Here is a 20,790-nt window from a genome sequence, read left to right as displayed (position 1 = left end):
TGTAATTACATAATGACCACTGTCCAAATTGATCATGTAAAATTGCAGTGACATAAAGGCAGACCATTTACCATACCGGGAAAACATACATATTTGTAGGTCATTACAGAGATTAATTTTTGGAGATTTTATATATTTTTTTCCAACTTCATCTTTATAATGTTTCTTCTAGTTACTTTAATAAAGAATAATGGGGGTCATTCCGAGTTGTTCGCTCGTTATTTTTTTCTCGCAATGGAGCAATTAGTCGCTAATGTGCATGCGCAATGTCCGCAGTGCGACTGCGCCAACTAAATTTGCTATGCAGTTAGGTATTTTACTCACGGCATTACGAGGTTTTTTCTTCGTTCTGGTGATCGTAATGTGATTGACAGGAAGTGGGTGTTTCTGGGCGGAAACTGGCCGTTTTATGGGAGTGTGTGAAAAAACGCTACAGTTTCTGGGAAAAACGCAGGAGTGGCTGGAGAAACGGAGGAGTGTCTGGGCGAACGCTGGGTGTGTTTGTGACGTCAAACCAGGAACGACAAGCACTGAACTGATCGCACTGGCAGAGTAAGTCTCGAGCTACTCAGAAACTGCACAGAGAAGTTTTTTCGCAATATTGCGAATCTTTCGTTCGCAATTTTGATAAGCTAAGATTCACTCCCAGTAGGCGGCGGCTTAGCGTGTGCAAAGCTGCTAAAAGCAGCTTGCGAGCGAACATCTCGGAATGACCCCCATTGTGTCTTGCAGTAGTGCCTGGCATAATTTAATATATAACAATTAAAAGCATTTTGGTACCAATGCTTGCAGAAGTATTAGTAAAATGGGAGGTGTCACCATTGTTCTCATTTTTACAGATGAATTGAACATAAGTATGCAATCGAGATTTCATGATTTGTAAGGTTTCAAGGAAGATGCAAGAGTATCTTAGTTATGTCATACAAATGGGTCCATTGCAAACCCCTCCACACCTCCGTAAAACTCATCCATTTAAAAAAAACAGTGGGGTTTCAAGTGAGTTTCAAGCGAGGCTTGTCTCCTATTATAAAACTATTCCTATGCAATTCAACAACAAGTTTAGACAATAGGGCATGCACAGGAGCAAAGAATAGAGCCAAGGAAATCCTGTTTAGAAAAAACAGCTCATGTAGCATGATTTGTATCTGCACAGAAAGTTTCAGCTTGTCTGCGGTACTACTGTAGTTGGCAGATCTGTATATACAAATGGATCGAGCAACCCATCACGTTGTGAATACCCTTGGAGAGCTGAGTTTAATAGCCTCCAACTGCAGAAGACGTACATATCTTATGATTGACTGCAACTGATCTCTACTGATGGAACTCTGATCTACTGATCCCAAGCTACTGTACATCCAAAATTGTGCTGCAATTCTTTACAATACATACAAAATTGGACTTCCTGCGCAGTGCAATTCAGACACTTGAACAAATGAAAACCATCACTCCACTACATCCAACATCTCTGCTAAGTCCTAAATAGAGTCATGCCCAAAGATTAAATATTTAAGACTATTCTTTCTCACTCAGTATAGACTGACAAAAACTGCATACTGATTGATTACTAGAGAAGGGTGTTCCCATCTCAGAGTAAACGCTTTGAGCTGGTCTCTACTGTTCCACAAGTAAATATTGAACTGGTTACTGTGCTAAGTAAGCTTCTGATTATGCCAGGTGTATTCCCGAACCATAGGCATGCAGCAGTTTGTAATGCTGCACAAAGCCTTTTATTATTTGCTCCAATGTCAACAGAAATTCAGACCACATGGAATAGATAGATATGCCAGGAATGCTATAAGTGAGCCCAAGCAATCCCCCTCCACTCACATATTGTCTGGCCTCTAAAGCACTTCTAAGCTGGGTACCCAAATATACAATCAGCGGCTGATTGGGTAAACTCTCCCGATCAGCTATGCTGTGTGTCCTCAATGTAACCCCCCTGTCAGCTGCCTGCTGACTATAGCACAGTGTGTATGGGCTTCTATGAGATCAGGTGGTCGAACCTTTAAAAATTAAACAGTACATAAGATTCTTCCACCTTATTATTGGCTAACGCTACATCAGCACTACATATAAACTTATACAATTGTTTGCCGTACTTCTAATATTGAAAGAATGACCAGACAATTGCATATTTATGTACCCCCATCTTGTATGACAGAAAAATGGAGTACTCCTTCTTAGATAACCATGGATATTTTCTTGCTCTCTACAGTATGTTTTATTCCTAAGCACCATGTTAGGTTGCATCAATATCTCACACTACATGTAGGTCACAGTAAAAACTCATATCTACAGAAGTCCTGGGTGGGTGGATACATACTGTACATCTCTAAATGGATGTTGTTCCTCCATAGCCTATTTTTATGAATTTTCAGTATACCTCTGAATCTGAGCTTTGTACATTAGATAAAGATCAACCAAAGTGGTCCCCATTAAGCTGATGAGCATATCTCATATCTCACCTTTCCCTCTCCCCCAGGATATACAGTGGGCTGTATATATCCCACTTAGTGTTAGGGTCTCCTGCTCTGTGCTGCCACGTCGTCATGGCAACCGGGAGACAAGTGCTAGCGGAGTAACCTGAGCGTAGCTGATACTCCGGTTCGGGTCTTTTGCTGTGCAGTGGTTACAGGCTCTGTGCACGGCAGGGGATCCGGTGCTGGTTTTTGTGCTCACAGTCTGTGAGGTCTGAGTGGGGCGTGGACAGCACCTGCTATATAAACCCTCTTCTCAGGTTAGGCAGATGCTGCTGAATCTTTGTTGGTTAGTCAGTTCCTGAAAGCTAGCTAGTACTGTGTAAACTTTGTATTTGTTTGTTGCTTACTGCAAATAGGCCTTGGGATTTGGTATTACACTCTGCCAATCCAGACCTAGCAGTAAGACTGGAGTCAGTCGTTTAACCTGCTGGGGTTCTTTTGCTACTCTGTGAACCTAGCAAGTTTGCGGCTGTATTCTCAGACTTGCCTGCCAAAATCCTTTCTCACTGTGCAAGGTGTTCAGGTGTCAGTTTAGTGGCAGTAAGCTGAACCAGTGCACTGCAAGTGAGGACTAGGATTGTGGAGACTCTCCTTGTGTCTATTATTCCATCTCTGACCAAGGAGTTTACTGCCACACCCGTTGGTAACCCTTTAGGGTTTTGCTGTTGCCCTTAGCAACAGCATTTCGGGTTCTCTACGTATTAAATCACAACATCTCGCTTCTTTCCATCTGAGCATTCCTAATACTAGGGAGACACCCAGTTTCTTAGCCTTTGGGCTTCTCTGTTCACTTTGTGTTTATTTTGTTACCCTATCACCTTCTGTGTATGTAATGTCATATTCCCCTGTCTGTCTGTGAGTTCATTTGTTTTGCATCTCTCTCCGTTCAGACACCAGTACATTCCTGCTGGCACTGGTGTGCATAACACTTAGAGAGCAACTGGCCTGTAAAATTCTAGCACTAATGCCAAAATTACATATGCACAGGTTTCTACGGCAAGTATAAGGGGTTGACATGTTTGTTGGTTTATTACATCTATGCTATGCATATATTAACTTGACATGTTTTACAAGGATTGGATTCCCTACATGTTTGTCCTTATAAACATATAAATAAAATTATAATACATATTTTTATATCCTCCCCTATTATTTCTTCTATTTATGCCATATAAGGGTTAAGGTGCTTTCATATCTATTGTGTAGAACATTACCTGTTACAAGAACTCAGTGATGTGGATTACCCAAACAAAGTGATGACAACAAAAAACAATTGAAACAAATATATAATGAAACCCAGAAGAACATTAGCAGAACCATGGTACCTGAGTAGATCCTGTGAAAGCTACTTTATCCACGTCCATGTGATGTGATATAGCTGCTCCTGCTGTGGGTCCAAAGCCAGGCACAATATTCACTACTCCAGGAGGGAAACCTGCCTAAATAGGAATAATTAAATAGAATATGTATTACAGTATACTGGACTTTTATCCATTAGGACACTTTCCATGAGCACATTTACTCCACATAGATAGTCTCAAAATCTGAAATTGAATTCACCAAAATGTGACTAAACAGAAGTAACAGTGAGATTGTTGACCTTTCTTAAATGTACCCATGAGGAAGGCTAGTCCGAGTCTTGGCTGTATTGGGAGAGAAATAAGCAGAAGAAAGAAAGAAGTAATAATGCCACTGTATAGGTACAGCCTCATCTAGAATACTGTGTTCAATTCTGGAGGCCATATCTTCAAAAGCATATTAGAGACTGTACAAAGAAGGGCAACTAAAATGGTGCATGGCCTACATCACAAAACATACCCAGAACGACTATAAAATCTCTATATGTATAGTTTGGAGCAGAGAAGGGAAAGTGGGGACATGATAGAAACTTTCAAATATATCAAGGGTTTTAAAAAGATCCAGGAGGGAAACATTCTTCAAATGAAGAGAAGCAATAGGACACGAGGACATGCACTGAGACTGGAGGGGGGGAGGGGGGAGGTTCAAGAGAAATATTAGGAAAAATTACTTCACAGAAAGGGTAGTGGACAAGTGGATTAGTCTCCCATCAGACGTGGTAGAGGCTAAGACAGTAGAGCAATTTAAACATGCATGGGATAGACATAAGGATATCCCTACAAAGAAATAAGGATCAAATAAGGTTTGAGATAAACATGGTACAAAAAGGAGCAGACTAGATGGGCCAGGTGGTTCTTATCTATCGTCACATTATATGTTTCTATAAAAAAAAAAGTATTTTAAGTGCTAGGGGCCTGCGTTAAAGAAGACCCAACAGAGCAAAACTATGGCTGCAAAATTGTAGCTTAGTATATATATTTATTTTGAGTTCCACATATACTATGTGCAAACAAAAATGCTGTGCTGAGTGTCACTCATTCAAAATACCCTCTGAGGATCAGATGATGCCACATCCTATCTAAAGTCTAACTCCAATGTTAACAAATATTTGCTCAGTATTTCCTTGTTCCATGCAAAAACAGGCAATATTAACCGGGTAAACGTTTCCACCCTTTAGCTGGATTTCTTTCTAGCTGAAAAAAGGACTTGAGTGTATTGTATAGGTAAAGATATGACAGCCGTTATCACTATCAACTTGTGATGACTGATGTTTTCTAAAAAGATATATATATATATATATATAAAAGATCAAAGCATTACAGAAAAGTCAAAAATAATTAAACCAGCAGTAATGCTATAACCACGGCTGGAGAACCAAGGGCGTAGATAACCCTACAAAAGAGATGATCAGTACCAGGCTATGCAAGGTTGTACTACTCTAGTCACATTAACTTGTTTCAGGGAATCCTGCAGTATAAAGATCACCCATAATATGCTGCTGGCCTTAATATTCCTGAATTTCATGTTTGTGGCTTGCATGAGTTTATAAAAGAACTGTCAATTCTTCTAGTATATCTAAAGGATGGCATATTTGCAGCTTTTATTTGTTACACATACTGTATTTGTTTCTATGAGAGTGTGATCAGCACATAACAGGATTCCCTGGGGGAATAGAGCACTGAAAAAGCACACCAGCCTGTTCTGAATAGCGCTGAGTCCCGTCCTGGTTGCCATGGGTGGTGGCTGTCAGAGTTATGCTTTAATGTGTCTGAAACATTAAGAACATTGGCTCTACTATAAATCAAATCAAGCCCTAGCAGACATTAAAATATTTTGATTTAAATCTAACTTGAGCTTGCAGGCTTTCTTTATCTGACATCATAGCAATGAAAACTAATCCTCATAAAAGCAAGTGACACACACTAGAACCTACTTTCCCTATCACTGACCAGACTGGGATCAGATTAACAATGGGGCGGATGGGATTACAGCTCCAGGTCTCCACAGGAATATATATCCATCATCATGGTAAACAGAAGCTCAAAGGGACAGACACCTGTGTATATCGCCAATGTATTACTTTGATCATTTTATTGATAGGTGCCCCCAAACGTGTGTTGCTCAGGGGCCCCCACAGACCAGCATTGTCTTATTGGGAAGTTATTTGGTGGTAGAGACTCATTTTAACGTCCTTGCCCATTGGTATAGATGTCTTTCAGTTCTTGCCAAAATGTTCCCAGGAGTACCTGCTACGCAATTGTGAGTGAGGAGGTTAGCACAGAACCTGCTTTTTAGCTCATAAATAGAAGCATCTCAATAGTGCAATTAGCTGTCATACCGGTGCACTGGAGATCTATTTCCCCTCCCAGCATAACAGAATGGTTCTCTAGGTTGGAGTTCTATGTGACCATATGCAACCTCATGTTGTCTGGAGCTGCTAAAATTAGAGAGTTCAGCTCCATTTGAGGACACTGGCTCCTGTTCAGAAACACTCAATATTACTCTGACATTCTCCACGGTGGCCAATAATCAACCTGTCAGTTACATTACTTGTTATAATTCCTTTCCGGGTGTCCTCCTCAACCTGTCCTACCTCTCTTTGTTACTTTCTTTTTTACATTATTTCCTATACTAATTACTGTTTATCCTGAACTCATCTTGTTCAAGCAACTACAGTATGTTCTCTTTTTTATCTATTTGCCACTATATTGTTGATAGTGCCTTGCTTGGTGGTTGTTCTCCACCCTAGGAAATGCCTTTGGTAATTTTTAATAAAACTTTTATTGCAAAAATGAAACAAATTACAAAATGATGTAATATTTTATACCTGTACACATTTAGGAAGACATTGGGGCTGATAGTGTGAAGAGGGGTTACACGCACACATGGCACTGGCCACATCCACACAGCTCCGGTCACACCCCCTTTTTTTCTCACAATAGACCCTTGAACATTTTCTGCCCTTGAACATTATCTGAGACCATAAGCAAAGGACATCTACCACATTGCTTTTGCACTTTGAGATTATACTATTACTCATATCTAGTGTACAATGGACTGACACAAATCAATTTTTTACCAGCTTGGCAGATCTCTATATACAGTACATCCAAAGTCCAATACGGTCATGATAATAAAATTACACAAAAACAAAACACATGTAGATGCAGACACTAGAGTACATTTTTTATAAGGATCCAATTAACTACAGTAGCAGTATGTTTTTAATTTGTGGGCAGAAACCAGAGTACCCAGAGGAAACCCATGCAAGCACATGACCTCAGTGCTGTGAGGCAGTAATACTAACCATTACACCATCCATATTGCCCATGTTTGCAAAAGCAAAATGGAGGCTTAATAAGTCACTCTAGTACAATATTTTTTTTTTGTACAAACAATACTCACCTCTTTTATCAGTGATCCCATGTACAGAGCAGTCAGCGGTGTTTGCTCTGCTGGCTTAACGACTACGGTATTACCACAGGAGAGTGCAGGTGCGATTTTCCATGAAAACATTACAAGTGGAAAATTCCACTGTGGAAACAAAGATTGTTTTTTTTATTAACAATAGTTTTTACTATATAATCTATCATAAGTATTATATCATCTTACAGTCACTTACATGTTACAGTTATGTGTTTGGGGCATATTTATTATACACATTTTGTGGGAAATCACCTAAAAAATTGGGATACCTTTAAAAGTATTTACTGGGAGAGGGACTGTCCAGATCCCTCTCTGGTAACAGCCACTGGTGCTTGCGCTGTCTAATGACCACGCATTCATAGTAGGTCTGCAGCAGAAAGTATGACGATCCCTGATGCGATCACTTTAGCTTACACATTGCTGGGATGGGCTCCTATTGGAGCACCTGTCCTTGGATGTCATTTTTTAATACATCTTGGCAGGAATTCATTTCTTATTGTCCAGATAACAGCAATAAGAAATTCTATTTATCAAATCTAAACCTCAATAAACAGTAAATGGACGCCTTAATGTTGTATTTTTCTTCTAATACACTATTTTCTGCATTCCCCATAGTGTCATATATGGTGCTTTTTACATAAATGTATATAAAGATAGATTGATAGACACACAGATAGACAAATATTTCTGTCCTCACGTAGGTTGTGTGTCGGGTCCAGCAAAGTCAGCAATTTAGGGGTGCTAAAATGCAATTATGGCCCATATTTATCAAGCCTTGGAGAGTGATAAATAGCACGGTGATAAAGTACCAGCCAATCAGCTCCTAATTGTCATTTTTCAAACACAGCCTGTAACATGGCAGTTAGGAGCTGATTGGTTGGCACTTTATCACCGTGCTATTTATCACAAGCAAGGCTTGATAAATGGGGGCCTATATCTTGGCCCCATCTATAAACTCCATAAAACCTGCACTGGACTTCAATAATGCAAAAAAATTAACCTGTATTAAGACTTAAATGTTTCTGAGATTCCACCACATACCTACAATGGGGCGGATGCCGCCGAAACATTGATTTATATATATATATATATATATATATATATATATATATATATATATGAGGGACATTAATAGGAACATTAATGCTTCCTGCTTCTGCTGCATGAATGCTGTCTTTACTCACAGGGATAATTTGACCACACACTCCAACTGGTTCATGTCTTGTGAAAGTAAAGAAATCTCCATCTATAAAACAAAATATTAATGTGATGAAAGACAATTATTATGAACAGTGTTTAGTAAATAAAAATTTCTGGGTTAGACTATAGTATGTCGAATTAATTGTTACAGCCTGTGTGACTAAAACCTTCACTGGCTAAGCATAGCAACCATGACCCCACATGCTGTCACTTTGCTAGTGATACTGGGAAAGTGGACATGCTGATACAGTAAATATTGTCACATTTTATCTTTAAAGATAGTCCACATTGATAACAGCAGGTATCCGGGTGTTCATAGCCATATCGGACAGCAATCAGCAATAGTGGCACACGTGTGGATAGCATAAGCTACTTTTTGGTGTGGATTACGTTATATTAATATATACAACATATTGAAGAGATACAGATAATATAGTGCTCAGTAAAAAACAAACTGACCAAATACTCTGGGGTAAATTTACTAAGATGGGAGTTCAATTTAAGATGGGATGTTGCCCACAGCAACCAATCAGATTCCAGGTATTATATTTTAGAAGGTGCTAGATAAATGAGAAGTAGAATCTGATTGATTGCTATGGGCAACATCCCATCTTATATAGAACTCCCATCTTAGTAAATTTACCCCTGTGAATTTTCTTAGATAAAAATGACAGTCGGCCATATTTCTAGCCAACTTTCTGTACATCAAAGAAGACAATCAGTTTACACCTGCACACACTTTCTGAAAAAGTAGTCAAGAGACTGAAATTAAAGCATGTGCTAATGTACAGTACTTTGTTCTAGAAATAATTGTAAATGAATGCCAAAACATAATGATCATCGGAATGCTGATTAAATGGTGAAAAAGCTTAAGGCTTCATAAATGATGTACTGCATTCATTCAAACCATTCTTAACGCTACAAAAATGTTCTTTGGCAATGATAATAATGTATTGTATTTGACTTCCATTCAATAAAGGTAATTCTGTTGACATCACTGAATGTAGCTTGCATTTAATGCATTGCATGGACAAGGCAACATCTGAAACTTGTCGGAAGTCTATATATAATCATTAAAATGAGTGATTTTCATTTTCATGCACTGAAATAGAGGTAAAAATATTAGCGTAATACAGTACATGAAATGTAGGTGGGTATAAAGCCAGAGGCTGCTGTTAATATGCAGTAGGATAGTGGTGCTTTGTTATTTGGAACGTTTTCAATGTACAGTATACTGTATCATAATGATTTACTGCTCTAAGGGGCTAATTCAGACCTGATCACTAGGCTGCATTTTCGTACAGTGGGCGAGCAGGTCTAAACAGAGCATGCGTATGCACCGCAATGCGCAGGCGCGTCGCACGAGTACAAAGCAGATCGCCACTCAGCAATGGGTTTGTGCATAGGATCCATTCGCACGGGCGTTGGCAAGAAGATTGACAGGAAGAAAGCATTTGTGGGTGTTAACTGACTGTTTTCTGGGAGTGAAAAACGCAGGCGTGTCCAAGCTGAACAGGCTGAAGTGTTCGCAGCAGCTGAGTAAGTCCTGAGCTACTCAGACACTGCACAAAATCTGTTTGTACAGCTCTGCTTGCACAGCTAAAATACACTCCACCTGTAAGCAGCGACTATCTGATTGCAGCAGTGCAAAAATCGCCTGGTAGCGATCAGGTCTGAATTAGGCCCCTAATACAATTCAGTTGAATGCAATCAATGTAAACACCAAAAGCTCCATAGCAGCTGCATGACACTAGTTGTGCAGTAAAAGGGGTAACATACAAACCGTTAGTAACACGACTCATGTGACATATGTGACATGAGTACTGTAAATATTTGCTAAACAACTGAAAAATATTATTTTATTTATTATATTTAGTATGTCAGAGTGTGACAGAAAAGCACATATACACTATGAAGTCAATTTTGGAGCATAACACATCAGTGTTACATAGTGACAAAAATAATAATCTTAATACTCCCGTTTTTTTCATTCAACTCGCAGGTTATTATATACAGTACATAAGGACCTACAAACTCAAACATAATACCAGCTTATCACATGAAAGACACCTTTCTGTAAGGGGCAGGTGTGAATATGTCATCCTAATTATATACTGTATATCCAAATACAGATGTAGCCGTGCTCATCGTGGCTACATCTAGGCGCATCTGAGCCTTGTTTGCCATGACCACATTCACGTCTAAGGCACATGCACGCCATAGACGCAAATGGCATCGTAGTTCCACACTCATGTTGCAAAGAAAAATTAATCAAAGACCCAGATTCCAATGTAAAAAAAACCATAAGTGAGGCACTCCCCGGATTTGATTGAAATCACAAAACAATGTTTCAGTCCTCTCTAGGTACAAAGGTCCGAAACGTTGGTTTGTGATTTGAATGTGATGTCCCAGTAAAGCTAACATAGTTTCAACAATTCTATCTCTCTTTCTCTCTCTCTCTCTCTCTCTCTCTCTCTCTCTCTCTTACACACACACACACACACACACACACACACACACACACACACACACACACACACACACACTGGATTGTTTATTCTTTTTTGTCTAATCACTTGAGTGCTGCCTTTTGTCGGAGAAAATACTATATATATATATATATATATATATATAAAGGCAGTTGAAAAATAGCATACCCATTGGTATTGTGCGTCCTTGGTTTTTGTCTGCCCATCCTGCACAATAACGCAATGATTTAACAGCACCTGGTATGTCTGCATAGTAGGATGCAGCAAATGCCTTCCCTGCATCAATAGATTCCATAGTCTGCAAAACAGATTAAAGCTTCAGTTATTGTTTTTCTCATTTGTATTAGTGATCAACAAAACATTTTTTTTATTCCATGTTTGAAAGACAACCATATTATTTACAGAATTTACAGAGCAGAAATCATTTTGAAGTTACGCCATGTTAAGTGTACTGTACCTGAAAGGCTGTTTTGCTCCATAGTTTTAGAGATTTTGATAGTAAAAAATGAATTTTAGCCCTAATTTTTAGATGCATTTTAACACTTTGCAATAAATCTAAAAACACAATTATAAATTGATAGCACTTAGGGGGTCTATTCATGAAGCAGTGAAAAAAGTGGAGAAGTGAGCAGGTGGAGAAGTTGCACATGGCAACCAATCATTGTTGAGGTAACATTTATAAAGTGCATTCAATAAAATTATACGTAGCAACTGATTGGTTGCCATAGGCAACTTCTCCACTGGCTCACTTCTCCACACTTGTCACTGCTTCATGAATAGACCAGTTAATGTGTCTTTATATTTAACAAAATTGTGATAAAAGGCATAGAAAACCACGGTTCCAGTGTCACCTACCTCTCTTATGTCACAAATACAAAAGGGACACAAAAACTGCCCATCATACATGAGACAGACACATGGGCCAAAAAAGTGACATAGACACACAGATACGCACATGAGACCCACAGAAAAAAACACTTATGGAAGACACAGACAGAAACACAAATGGGACACTCAGAAAGATACACACAGAACACAGAATGAATCTATTATCCAGTATGCAGAAAATGGTCAGTAAAGTACATCCAGGTGGCACATTAACACAACTCCTGGTTTGTTCATTCTTCTAAGGGTAGTCAAGTTTTTGAGAACATCATTTTCAGGTGAATTAACTTCACTTTACAGTGCCTCATTTTACTGAGTTATACAATTAGCCTTTTTTCTGGAGACTAAAATGCACTTACACCTTTGTAAACTATTCATCCACTATGGCTTGTAGCAATGGAGACAAATTTCCTTGGAGTAATTGATCACCAAGTGGTTAAAGTATACTCAATATGGAGAACATGATTAGATCACATACACTTAAGTGTGCATGTTCGGTCTTCAGTGAGATCTCTTACAGTCTGATGCCTCGCCTCACCCCATTGCACATACAAAATGCATAAACAAAAAGGGCCCAAACGTTTTAAGCATATAATGATACCTACAGTAATGCAAATAAAATAAAATGGATGCAAAACCCAACTCCTAGCAGTATATCTACAGTATGAGAGCTACCAAAGTTGCTCAGACATGAAATTATGATGGGTATTTAATTACATGCTCTGTATTTTAACTTCAATTATACATTTCCCCAGAACCCCTTGGTGAATGCTCTTTACTTATTTATATGGTTTATAGATCTACAATAAAAAGTCTACAGTCAATAGGTCGACCACTAATGGTTGACATGCATTAGGTCGGCATGGTCAAAAGGTCAACATGTAAAAGGTAGACAGTCCAAAAGGTCAACAGGTTCAAAAGGTTGACATGAAAATGGTCGACACACATATGGTTGACACAAGTTTGTTTTTTTATAAAAATTTCTTCATACTTTACCATCCGTGTGGACTACGACTAGGAATAGTAACCTGTGCCAAGTGCAGTGGAAGCAAGCCTTGTAATGGGGCTATTTTGTGGCTGGAAAGTGACAAAATACCCCCCAAAAAATTGTGTCTACCTTTTTTGTGTCAACCAATTCCATTACCTTTTGATCCTGTCGAACTTTTCTACTGTCTACCTACTACATTTTGACCTTTTGACCCTGTCAACCTAATGCATTAATAGTCGACTTATTGATTGTAGACCTTTTCAGTGTAGATCTAATGATCCATGGCTCCGTTATATTGTTGAAATATAGTGCTGCTTCAGAAGCAGAGGAAGTGTCAATCTAATTTTATGACAACAAACACAAATCCACTCTTCTAGTACTTGTGGTTTTCAAATATAAGTCTTCAAATAAGTAATGACAGAACACGGATTTATAAATTGTAATGGGGACATAACACAGCATCAGTCTGTTACTTCCGGTTCAAATAAATACAGGGAGTATATTCATCAATATGTCTATATGAGATGTCTACATTAATTGTTGGCTCAGCTTACATCTGGACCAACAAGACATATTGCCACGTTAACTTCTAACTATCTCTATGGCAGACCTAGCAAATCTACTTTGTAAACTGATATGATAAATAACACATGAATGTTTTAAATAGATATATATATGTACAAAGGTATAGATAACTCTTGATTTGCTACAATATAATCTTAGATAACAAAAACGCCTGATGTGTGATATGGTACTGTGTCTTTGACAATCCAAAATGTACATGAAACATTCTTGTGGCTGCAGACACAAGAATGCGCCATCTCTTCACATGCTACCATCCACTGAATGGCTGTCAGCACTCTGATTGGTGGATAGGTCCAGCCATCCACCAATCAGCATGCTGACAGCCATTCACTATCTGGCTGAAAGCTGTGTAATTCACAATCAGAGCACCCAGGCAGCATTCTCTACCTGCCTTCGACGGACCCTAGAATCGTGGAGCCCTGGGCATTTACACAGTGTGACTAAACATTAAGACAGCCCTGGGTTTGGAATACATAATTGTACAGAAAAAAAGATAGAAAATGCATATGCACATGCTAAATCAGAGGTTCTCAAATGCAGTCCTCAAGGCACCCCAATGGTCCAGGTTTTAAGTACTGTATATCCAAGGCTCAGCACAGATGGTTAACTCAAATTGACTGAGGTACTAATGAAGTCACCAGTGATCAAGCATGAATATACTTAAAAAATGGACCGTTGGGGTACCTTAAGGACCGCATTTGAGAACCTCTGCTCTAAACACTAAGAACACTTGTAATCAGTACAATTATAAAGAAAACTCTGCAATTTAACATGGAATAAAAGTGAGGTTCTTAGCATAATTGCTGACCAAAAATATAGGCCCCTCTGCCACGTCCAGGTGACTTAATCAGGTGTGTCCCTAACATTCGTAAATTTCAAGTCCAGAGCATGGGATTCCCCAGGGGCCAGCATAATCCACCACTTCAAGGCATCAACCTAACAAGTAGCTGCAGTTTCGGTATTAGAAAGTGTTACATTAATGAGAAGTTGTTACATAGGTGATAAGTATTAGTAAAAACCATTTTAAATGCTAAAAAGTAGGTTCTTAAATTGCTTTTTACTAATGTAACACTTTTTAATACCTTATTACTACTTCTCACTTACTGTATGTAACACTAAACACTACATCAAAGATAACCACATACATTAGTGTGTTGCACTTGAAATATTTCAGTTTGGCAAACATACAGTACAATTACATTATAAAGTAAACTTTGGTGAACTGTAACATTTTTATGTAAATTCAATCAAATTGTTGTGTTTGTGTTGACCTTGTACACTTCATTGTGTTGTACATGTTTTGCGAAGCTAACATCTGCATTTTTTGGTCTTCTAGATTCAATCCAGATAATTTGTGTTTGGAATTCATAGTGCAGTTTATAATACATTTGCAATGTACTACAGGAAATTGTGGTTTGTAAAACAAATTGTAAAATGTGTGTGAAATTTCAAACTATGCAGTAAATATACTATATCAAGCATTGTGGATCTTTCTGACTACATCAGTAGTAATATATATTTATCAATGCTGAGAATTAATCTTAAAGTATTAACGCTTACAGTTGTTTACATATATTCACATATAGGCATTATAAATTGTTTCATATAGCTGACATATTTTTTTCTTTCTTTTTTCGAAAACATATTATTGCAATGTCATCACATGTAAATCACTTACGCTGAGAATTAAGATGTCACGTTCAACTAGGTCAGCTAACTTATTCATAAGCTTTCCTCTTTCTGAAGCATCCATCCTTCGCCATGGTGACCCCAGCGCAAATGCCTCTCTTGCTGCTTTTACAGCTTTATTTACATCTTCCTAAGAGCAAAGACATAATTTAGGTAATATACAGAAAACATTTGTAATAAAATGTGGTTTATTATTACAACACACCTTTTACTTATTAGAGACATGCTAACATTTTAAGATTAAAGTGTTGTTATTAGAGATGTGTGTGAACCCCCACGTTTTTGGTTTTAGTTGAATCATCGTGTTTTGGTTTTAGATTTATTCAAAACCACCCTCAAGCATTTTGGTTCACATTCAGTCTTTGGTTCCGATTTGGATTCCTTTAAAAAAAAAAAAAAAAACTATACAAGTAACTAAAACAGCTAAAATCATGTAATTTGGACCTGTTTACATTCTATTCAAAACCCAAGTTTGTTTGTTAAAATTGATCTCCAAACTGAGCTGAGCAGAGACTCGTAATCCCAAAGTGATTCTGATGTGGGACTCAATTCGAGATTATATATATATATATATATATATATATATACATACACACACACACACACACACACACACACACACACACACACACACACACACACACACACACACACACACACACACACACACACCAACCATACCCCCCTAGGGCAATTGCTTTTCTGACTCCAGGACTGCACTGACCAAATAGAGGGAAACACAACACTAAGGAGGTGTAAGGACTTATTTGGGACATACTGTACCTCCATAAAGTGTGAATCGCTGACTACAAGAGTCAAACAGGCCCTACCGAAAGGAAGCCAAATATTAAGAATTTTTATACTTAAAAGCTGTACATCCCTGACTATGGATCAATAAAGGCTCATAAATTGGATCAGTAGAAGCTTTAAATAGCTAGTACCGATTCTAAACATTAAGCCCATCAAAAGGCCACACTAATAGAGGAACTATCCAATATTTGAAGTCCCTCTACGATCTTGAACATCCCTGATGAAGTCTTTGCTGATGAAATGCGTTGGATGATATATAGTTTGAGTATGCACTGAAACAAAGAAAATATAAAGCTTATCTGTGTACAGCAATTTTTATACTGTATATGCCATATTAGGCTGTCATTTTAACTGCTTAAAGTGTCTTAATAAATTGTTAGACATTCCTAATTCAGTTTATTTGGTTGTACTCAATGCTATATATGATATCCTCACCACCTCCACACATAGCCAGATTAAGGGGGGGAAGCAGGGCATACTGTACCCCCTCCCCCCTTTGTCAGCCCCCCCCCCCAGCCAGAGCACACTGACTTTACTAGCTTTCCCTTTTATGCAAACGCAGCCAGAATGCTAGCAGGACAGTATGCAGGGCAGGCAAAGTATCATGTTTCATGAGCTACCGATGGAGCATTCTGACTAGAGAACAGATTGGAGAGTGGAGAGAGCTGTAGGTGACACAGGGATCCCAGCTTCTCCTCCTCCCCACCTGGGTGTCTGTGTCCTGTGTTATCTAATGAGGGTCTAGACACACACACACACACACACACACACACACACACACACTCCTGAGTCATCCCGAGTCCTGTCCCAGTGTGTAAGTAGTAATGCTATTCTTGCATGTGACAAGATAAATTATAGATTTTATTTTTCTATGTGTATTTTATGGTTAAGTTGTTCCACTACAAAAAAAATGTAAATTATACAATTGTTGAATTTCAATTAGGTGGTGCTGTCAACAGTACCCACGCATTGTTAAACTATTAGTTTAAAGTTAATATACACCATTTGTTTAAATTTAATATACACAATCCATACCTCCCACCAAGACCTGTTCCAGGTTGAATAAAATGTTGTCTACCTGGACTTTCCTCTTAATTTATGATTGCAATCACCTGTGTTGAAGCACCTTCTTATCAATTAAATAGGTCAACACAGGTAACACAAATCATATATTAAGTGGGAAGTTCATGTGGAGAGCATTTTGACCCTCCTGGAATGGGTCATGTTGGGAGGTATGCACAAGCTAATATATACCCCACTTCCACCAAGGCTTCCCTGTCTTAAGTGCCCCGGGCACCCCAAATTCTTAATCTGGCCCTGCCTTCACATGTGATGACTATACAATAAGTCTATTAGAAATCAAGTGATACGAATAGGCGCCCCCTGAGATACATTGTCTAGATACATGTATACTGTGTGTTTAAAAACTTAGTTTTGGCTATACGTTCTTATTGAGTGAGGTGGGAGGGGGTAAATTTGTCATTTAGGGTGTTTTTTTTTTAGCTAACCTATGTATACTAACTACAGTACTAAGATGTTTATTAATTTTAGATTTATTTTATGTTTTTTTAATTGTTACTTTGTATAAGTCTCCAACTTCATTATCATTGCACTTGTTGTCTGTCAACTTATGCATGAACTACTGTTTAACCTTTATTATTGCAGTACCATAAATATAATTCAAAGTGCTACTGTACAGTACAGTTATGTATTGTGTGTCGCTCTGTATAACAGCACAGGCACTCTCTGCCTAGAGCAGGCATTCCCAACCACGGTCCTCAAGGCACACTAACAGTGCAGGTTTTAGTGATATCCAGGCTTCAGCACAGGTGACTTAATTAGTAGCTCAGTTATTTTGATTTAACCATCTGTGCTGAAGCCTGGATATCACTAAAACCTGCACTGTTGGTGTGCCTTGAGGACTGTGGTTGGGAATGCCTGGCCTAAAGAGAAAAGCATAAGATGAAAAACATAGCTTTACCTAAAAATAGCATCAAGAGCCCCTACATGAGGGAGGCATTTGATATGCCGGCTGCCGGGATCACGGCACTCACCGTACTGACGACGAAATCCTGACAGCCAACATTGGGACAACTAGTCTCCCTCTTGGGGTGTCTACTACACCCCTGGAGGGAGACGCGCTGTCGTGCCTGCAAGGGGCTCTTTTGCGCTCACCCCGCTGCCTGCATGCCGGCGGTCCAGATCTTGGCGCCGGTATGCTGGGCGCCAGGATCCCAAGCACTGGCATAACATACTACACCTCTACATAAAGATCTATACTAGAGTCTAAAGCCACAAGCCTATAGCACATCATATTCTTTCATTTTAAATATGACATGCTGAATTCGAACTCACCTATACCTGTGATTAATAAATCCTATGGACATTTAAGAAATTGAGCAGATTGAAAAACTGGCCACTAAATATTCCAATAAGTACATCACAATTATTATGTTCCTTACCTTATCTCCTTCTTCAATTTCACATATTTTTTCTCCAGTGGCTGGATTTAAGACAGGGAATTTTTTCCCACTAACCGAATTATGCCATTCATTGTTTATGAAGATCTGGGGGATGAAAAGCCACAAATTACATACTGCAATAAAGCATTAGCAGATTTTAATCATACTGTCTCTACAGATAATTACAAAATCCATAAGCAGAGATCATTCCAAACTTTTGGGTCACTCATAATGCATCTGTCTGGACGGAGGTATACTGTAGGTATTATATTATTGATTGATGTGGTATGGTATAAATACATACAGTAAATGTGTGTGATGTTTAAATGAGTTTACATTGCCTATAAAAATGTAATTACTATTTTCTGATAAAATAATTCACATGCTATGTACACTATTTTGGTGTTTGTTCCCAATATGAAATTAATTCCACCAAACATATTTAGTCACATGCATTCACAGAACTAGCATTTGCATGCAAAATCATTCACTTTTGTTATGATATTTTAAAAATCTGCTTATTACGAATCTAAATCATTAAAACCTGTGTCATTACTGAGTCAAGGAGCCAATATAAGCCACAGTCAGCTACGTGCATTGTAGGTTTCCATGGGGTCAGAGTTCCTCTCTCTGATACAATACACATACAGTAGGGCCTGATTCATGTTTGTAAGTAAAGCAAATTATCAAGTAACTACACAAAACCACGCTGCACTGCAAGTGGGGCAGATGTAGCATGAGTAGAGAGAGTTAGATTTGGGTGGGTTATATTGTTTCTGTGCATGGTAAATACTGTCTGCTTTATTTTTACACTGCAATTTAGATTTCAGTTTGAACAAAATCTAAATCTCTCTACACATATTGCATCTGCCCCACCTGCAGTGCAACATGGTATTGCCCAGGTGGGTGTGGTGTCCATGGGCCCCTTTATCCAGGGGGCCCACAACATATACCCTGCTGCCATTTTCACGAAAATCTGTACATGTGCAGTAGGTGAAAAATATATATCATATATATCAAGGGTTTTAACAAGGTGCAGCAGGCAGGGCTGGCTCTACCATTAGGCAGCTTTAGGTGGCTGCCTAGTGGTGCTAGCCACTGGAGGGTACCACCGAATTCATCTACCGTAGTAAAAAACTGAAGGCTATCTCTGTATGCGGGTCAGTAATCAACTTATAGATGGGAGGATGGAAAACAATAAGGAGCATACAAATATATGTATGTCTGTGCGTATATATGTATGTATGTATGTATGTATGTATGTATATATATGAAGAGAGAACAATATTGCCTTATAGTGGGGCACATTACTGATTATAAAATGTAACTTTTAATTCATATTATTAAAAAACATTTGCGAAATATAGGATAAAACGTGAAAGTGAAAAGATAGAAAAAAAAGTGTTTAAAATATGTGACTTCCTGCACACAGGGTGTCCGCAAATTGTAGAGTCTATATATCTTTATGGTGTACACATTTCTGCGTATTTGTATTTATGCTCATTAATATATATCATGCAGTTGTCGGCAGTGTTCATGTCTTGTTCTTTATTACCCGATTAGTACATATCATGCAGTTCCACCAATTATTTGTGTATTATTTCTTATCTTTTGATGTAACCAATGTAATGTATATGCTAAAGATATGTCTGTATTTCATCCATGTATGAGAAATAATCACTGTAAGAGTCTCTGAGGGGTCATTCTCATTTATTGTCCAATGACAGATCCGAGTAATCACACAGCATCCTCACACTTTATTGGGGTCATTCCGAGTTGTTTGCTCGTTGCCGATTTTCGCTATACTGCGATTAGTCACTTACTGCGCATGCGTAAGGTTCGCAGAGCGCATGCGCTTAGTTATTTTACACAAAAGTTAGGTATTTTACTCACGGCATAACTAAGCTTTTTCATCGCTGTGCTGATCGTAGTGTGATTGACAGGAAGTGGGTGTTTCTGGGCGGAAACTGGCCGTTTTATGGGAGTGTGCGGAAAAACGCAGGCGTTCTAGTTGCAAAACGCAGGAGTGGCTGGAGAAACGGGGGAGTGGTTGGGCAAACGCTGGGTGTGTTTGTGACGTCAAACCAGGACCGAAAAGGACTGAGCTGGTCGCAATGGCTGAGTAAGTCTGAAGCTACTCAGAAACTGCTAAGAAATTTCTGTTCGCAATTCTGCTAATCTTTCGTTCGCACTTCTGCTAAGCTAAGATACACTCCCAGAGGGCGGCGGCTTAGCGTGTGCAATGCTGCTAAAAGCAGCTAGCGAGCGAACAACTCGGAATCACCCCCAATGTTTCTCCTGAAAGTCTGTATCTCAATATCATTAGGTGTAACAGAAATAAATACCTTAAAGGTGTGAGAATTTTCACAGTGAAGTGACCACAAAGAATTTGATTACCTTTTTATGTGAGTGACAGA

The 20,790-nt window shown here is 38.7% G+C and overlaps 1 protein-coding gene across 1 annotated transcript in view; it reads right to left on the bottom strand.

Moving 5' to 3' along the window:
• ALDH1A1 (aldehyde dehydrogenase 1 family member A1) overlaps positions 1–20,790 on the bottom strand; it is a 104,165-nt gene that overhangs the window by 42,083 nt on the left and 41,292 nt on the right. The window contains exons 2-7 of the mRNA XM_063913878.1: positions 18,374–18,478; positions 15,091–15,231; positions 11,123–11,252; positions 8,450–8,511; positions 7,245–7,373; positions 3,806–3,919 (exon numbers count right to left, since the gene is read on the bottom strand). Of these exons, the coding sequence (XP_063769948.1) occupies positions 3,806–3,919; positions 7,245–7,373; positions 8,450–8,511; positions 11,123–11,252; positions 15,091–15,231; positions 18,374–18,478 (681 nt within the window). The remainder of the gene's footprint in view (positions 1–3,805; positions 3,920–7,244; positions 7,374–8,449; positions 8,512–11,122; positions 11,253–15,090; positions 15,232–18,373; positions 18,479–20,790) is intronic.

This window comes from Pseudophryne corroboree, chromosome 1 (genome assembly GCF_028390025.1).
Source record: "Pseudophryne corroboree isolate aPseCor3 chromosome 1, aPseCor3.hap2, whole genome shotgun sequence".
NCBI lineage: Eukaryota > Metazoa > Chordata > Amphibia > Anura > Myobatrachidae > Pseudophryne > Pseudophryne corroboree.
Note: the sequence above shows the minus strand (reverse complement) of the source record. Positions and strands in the feature narration are given on the sequence as shown.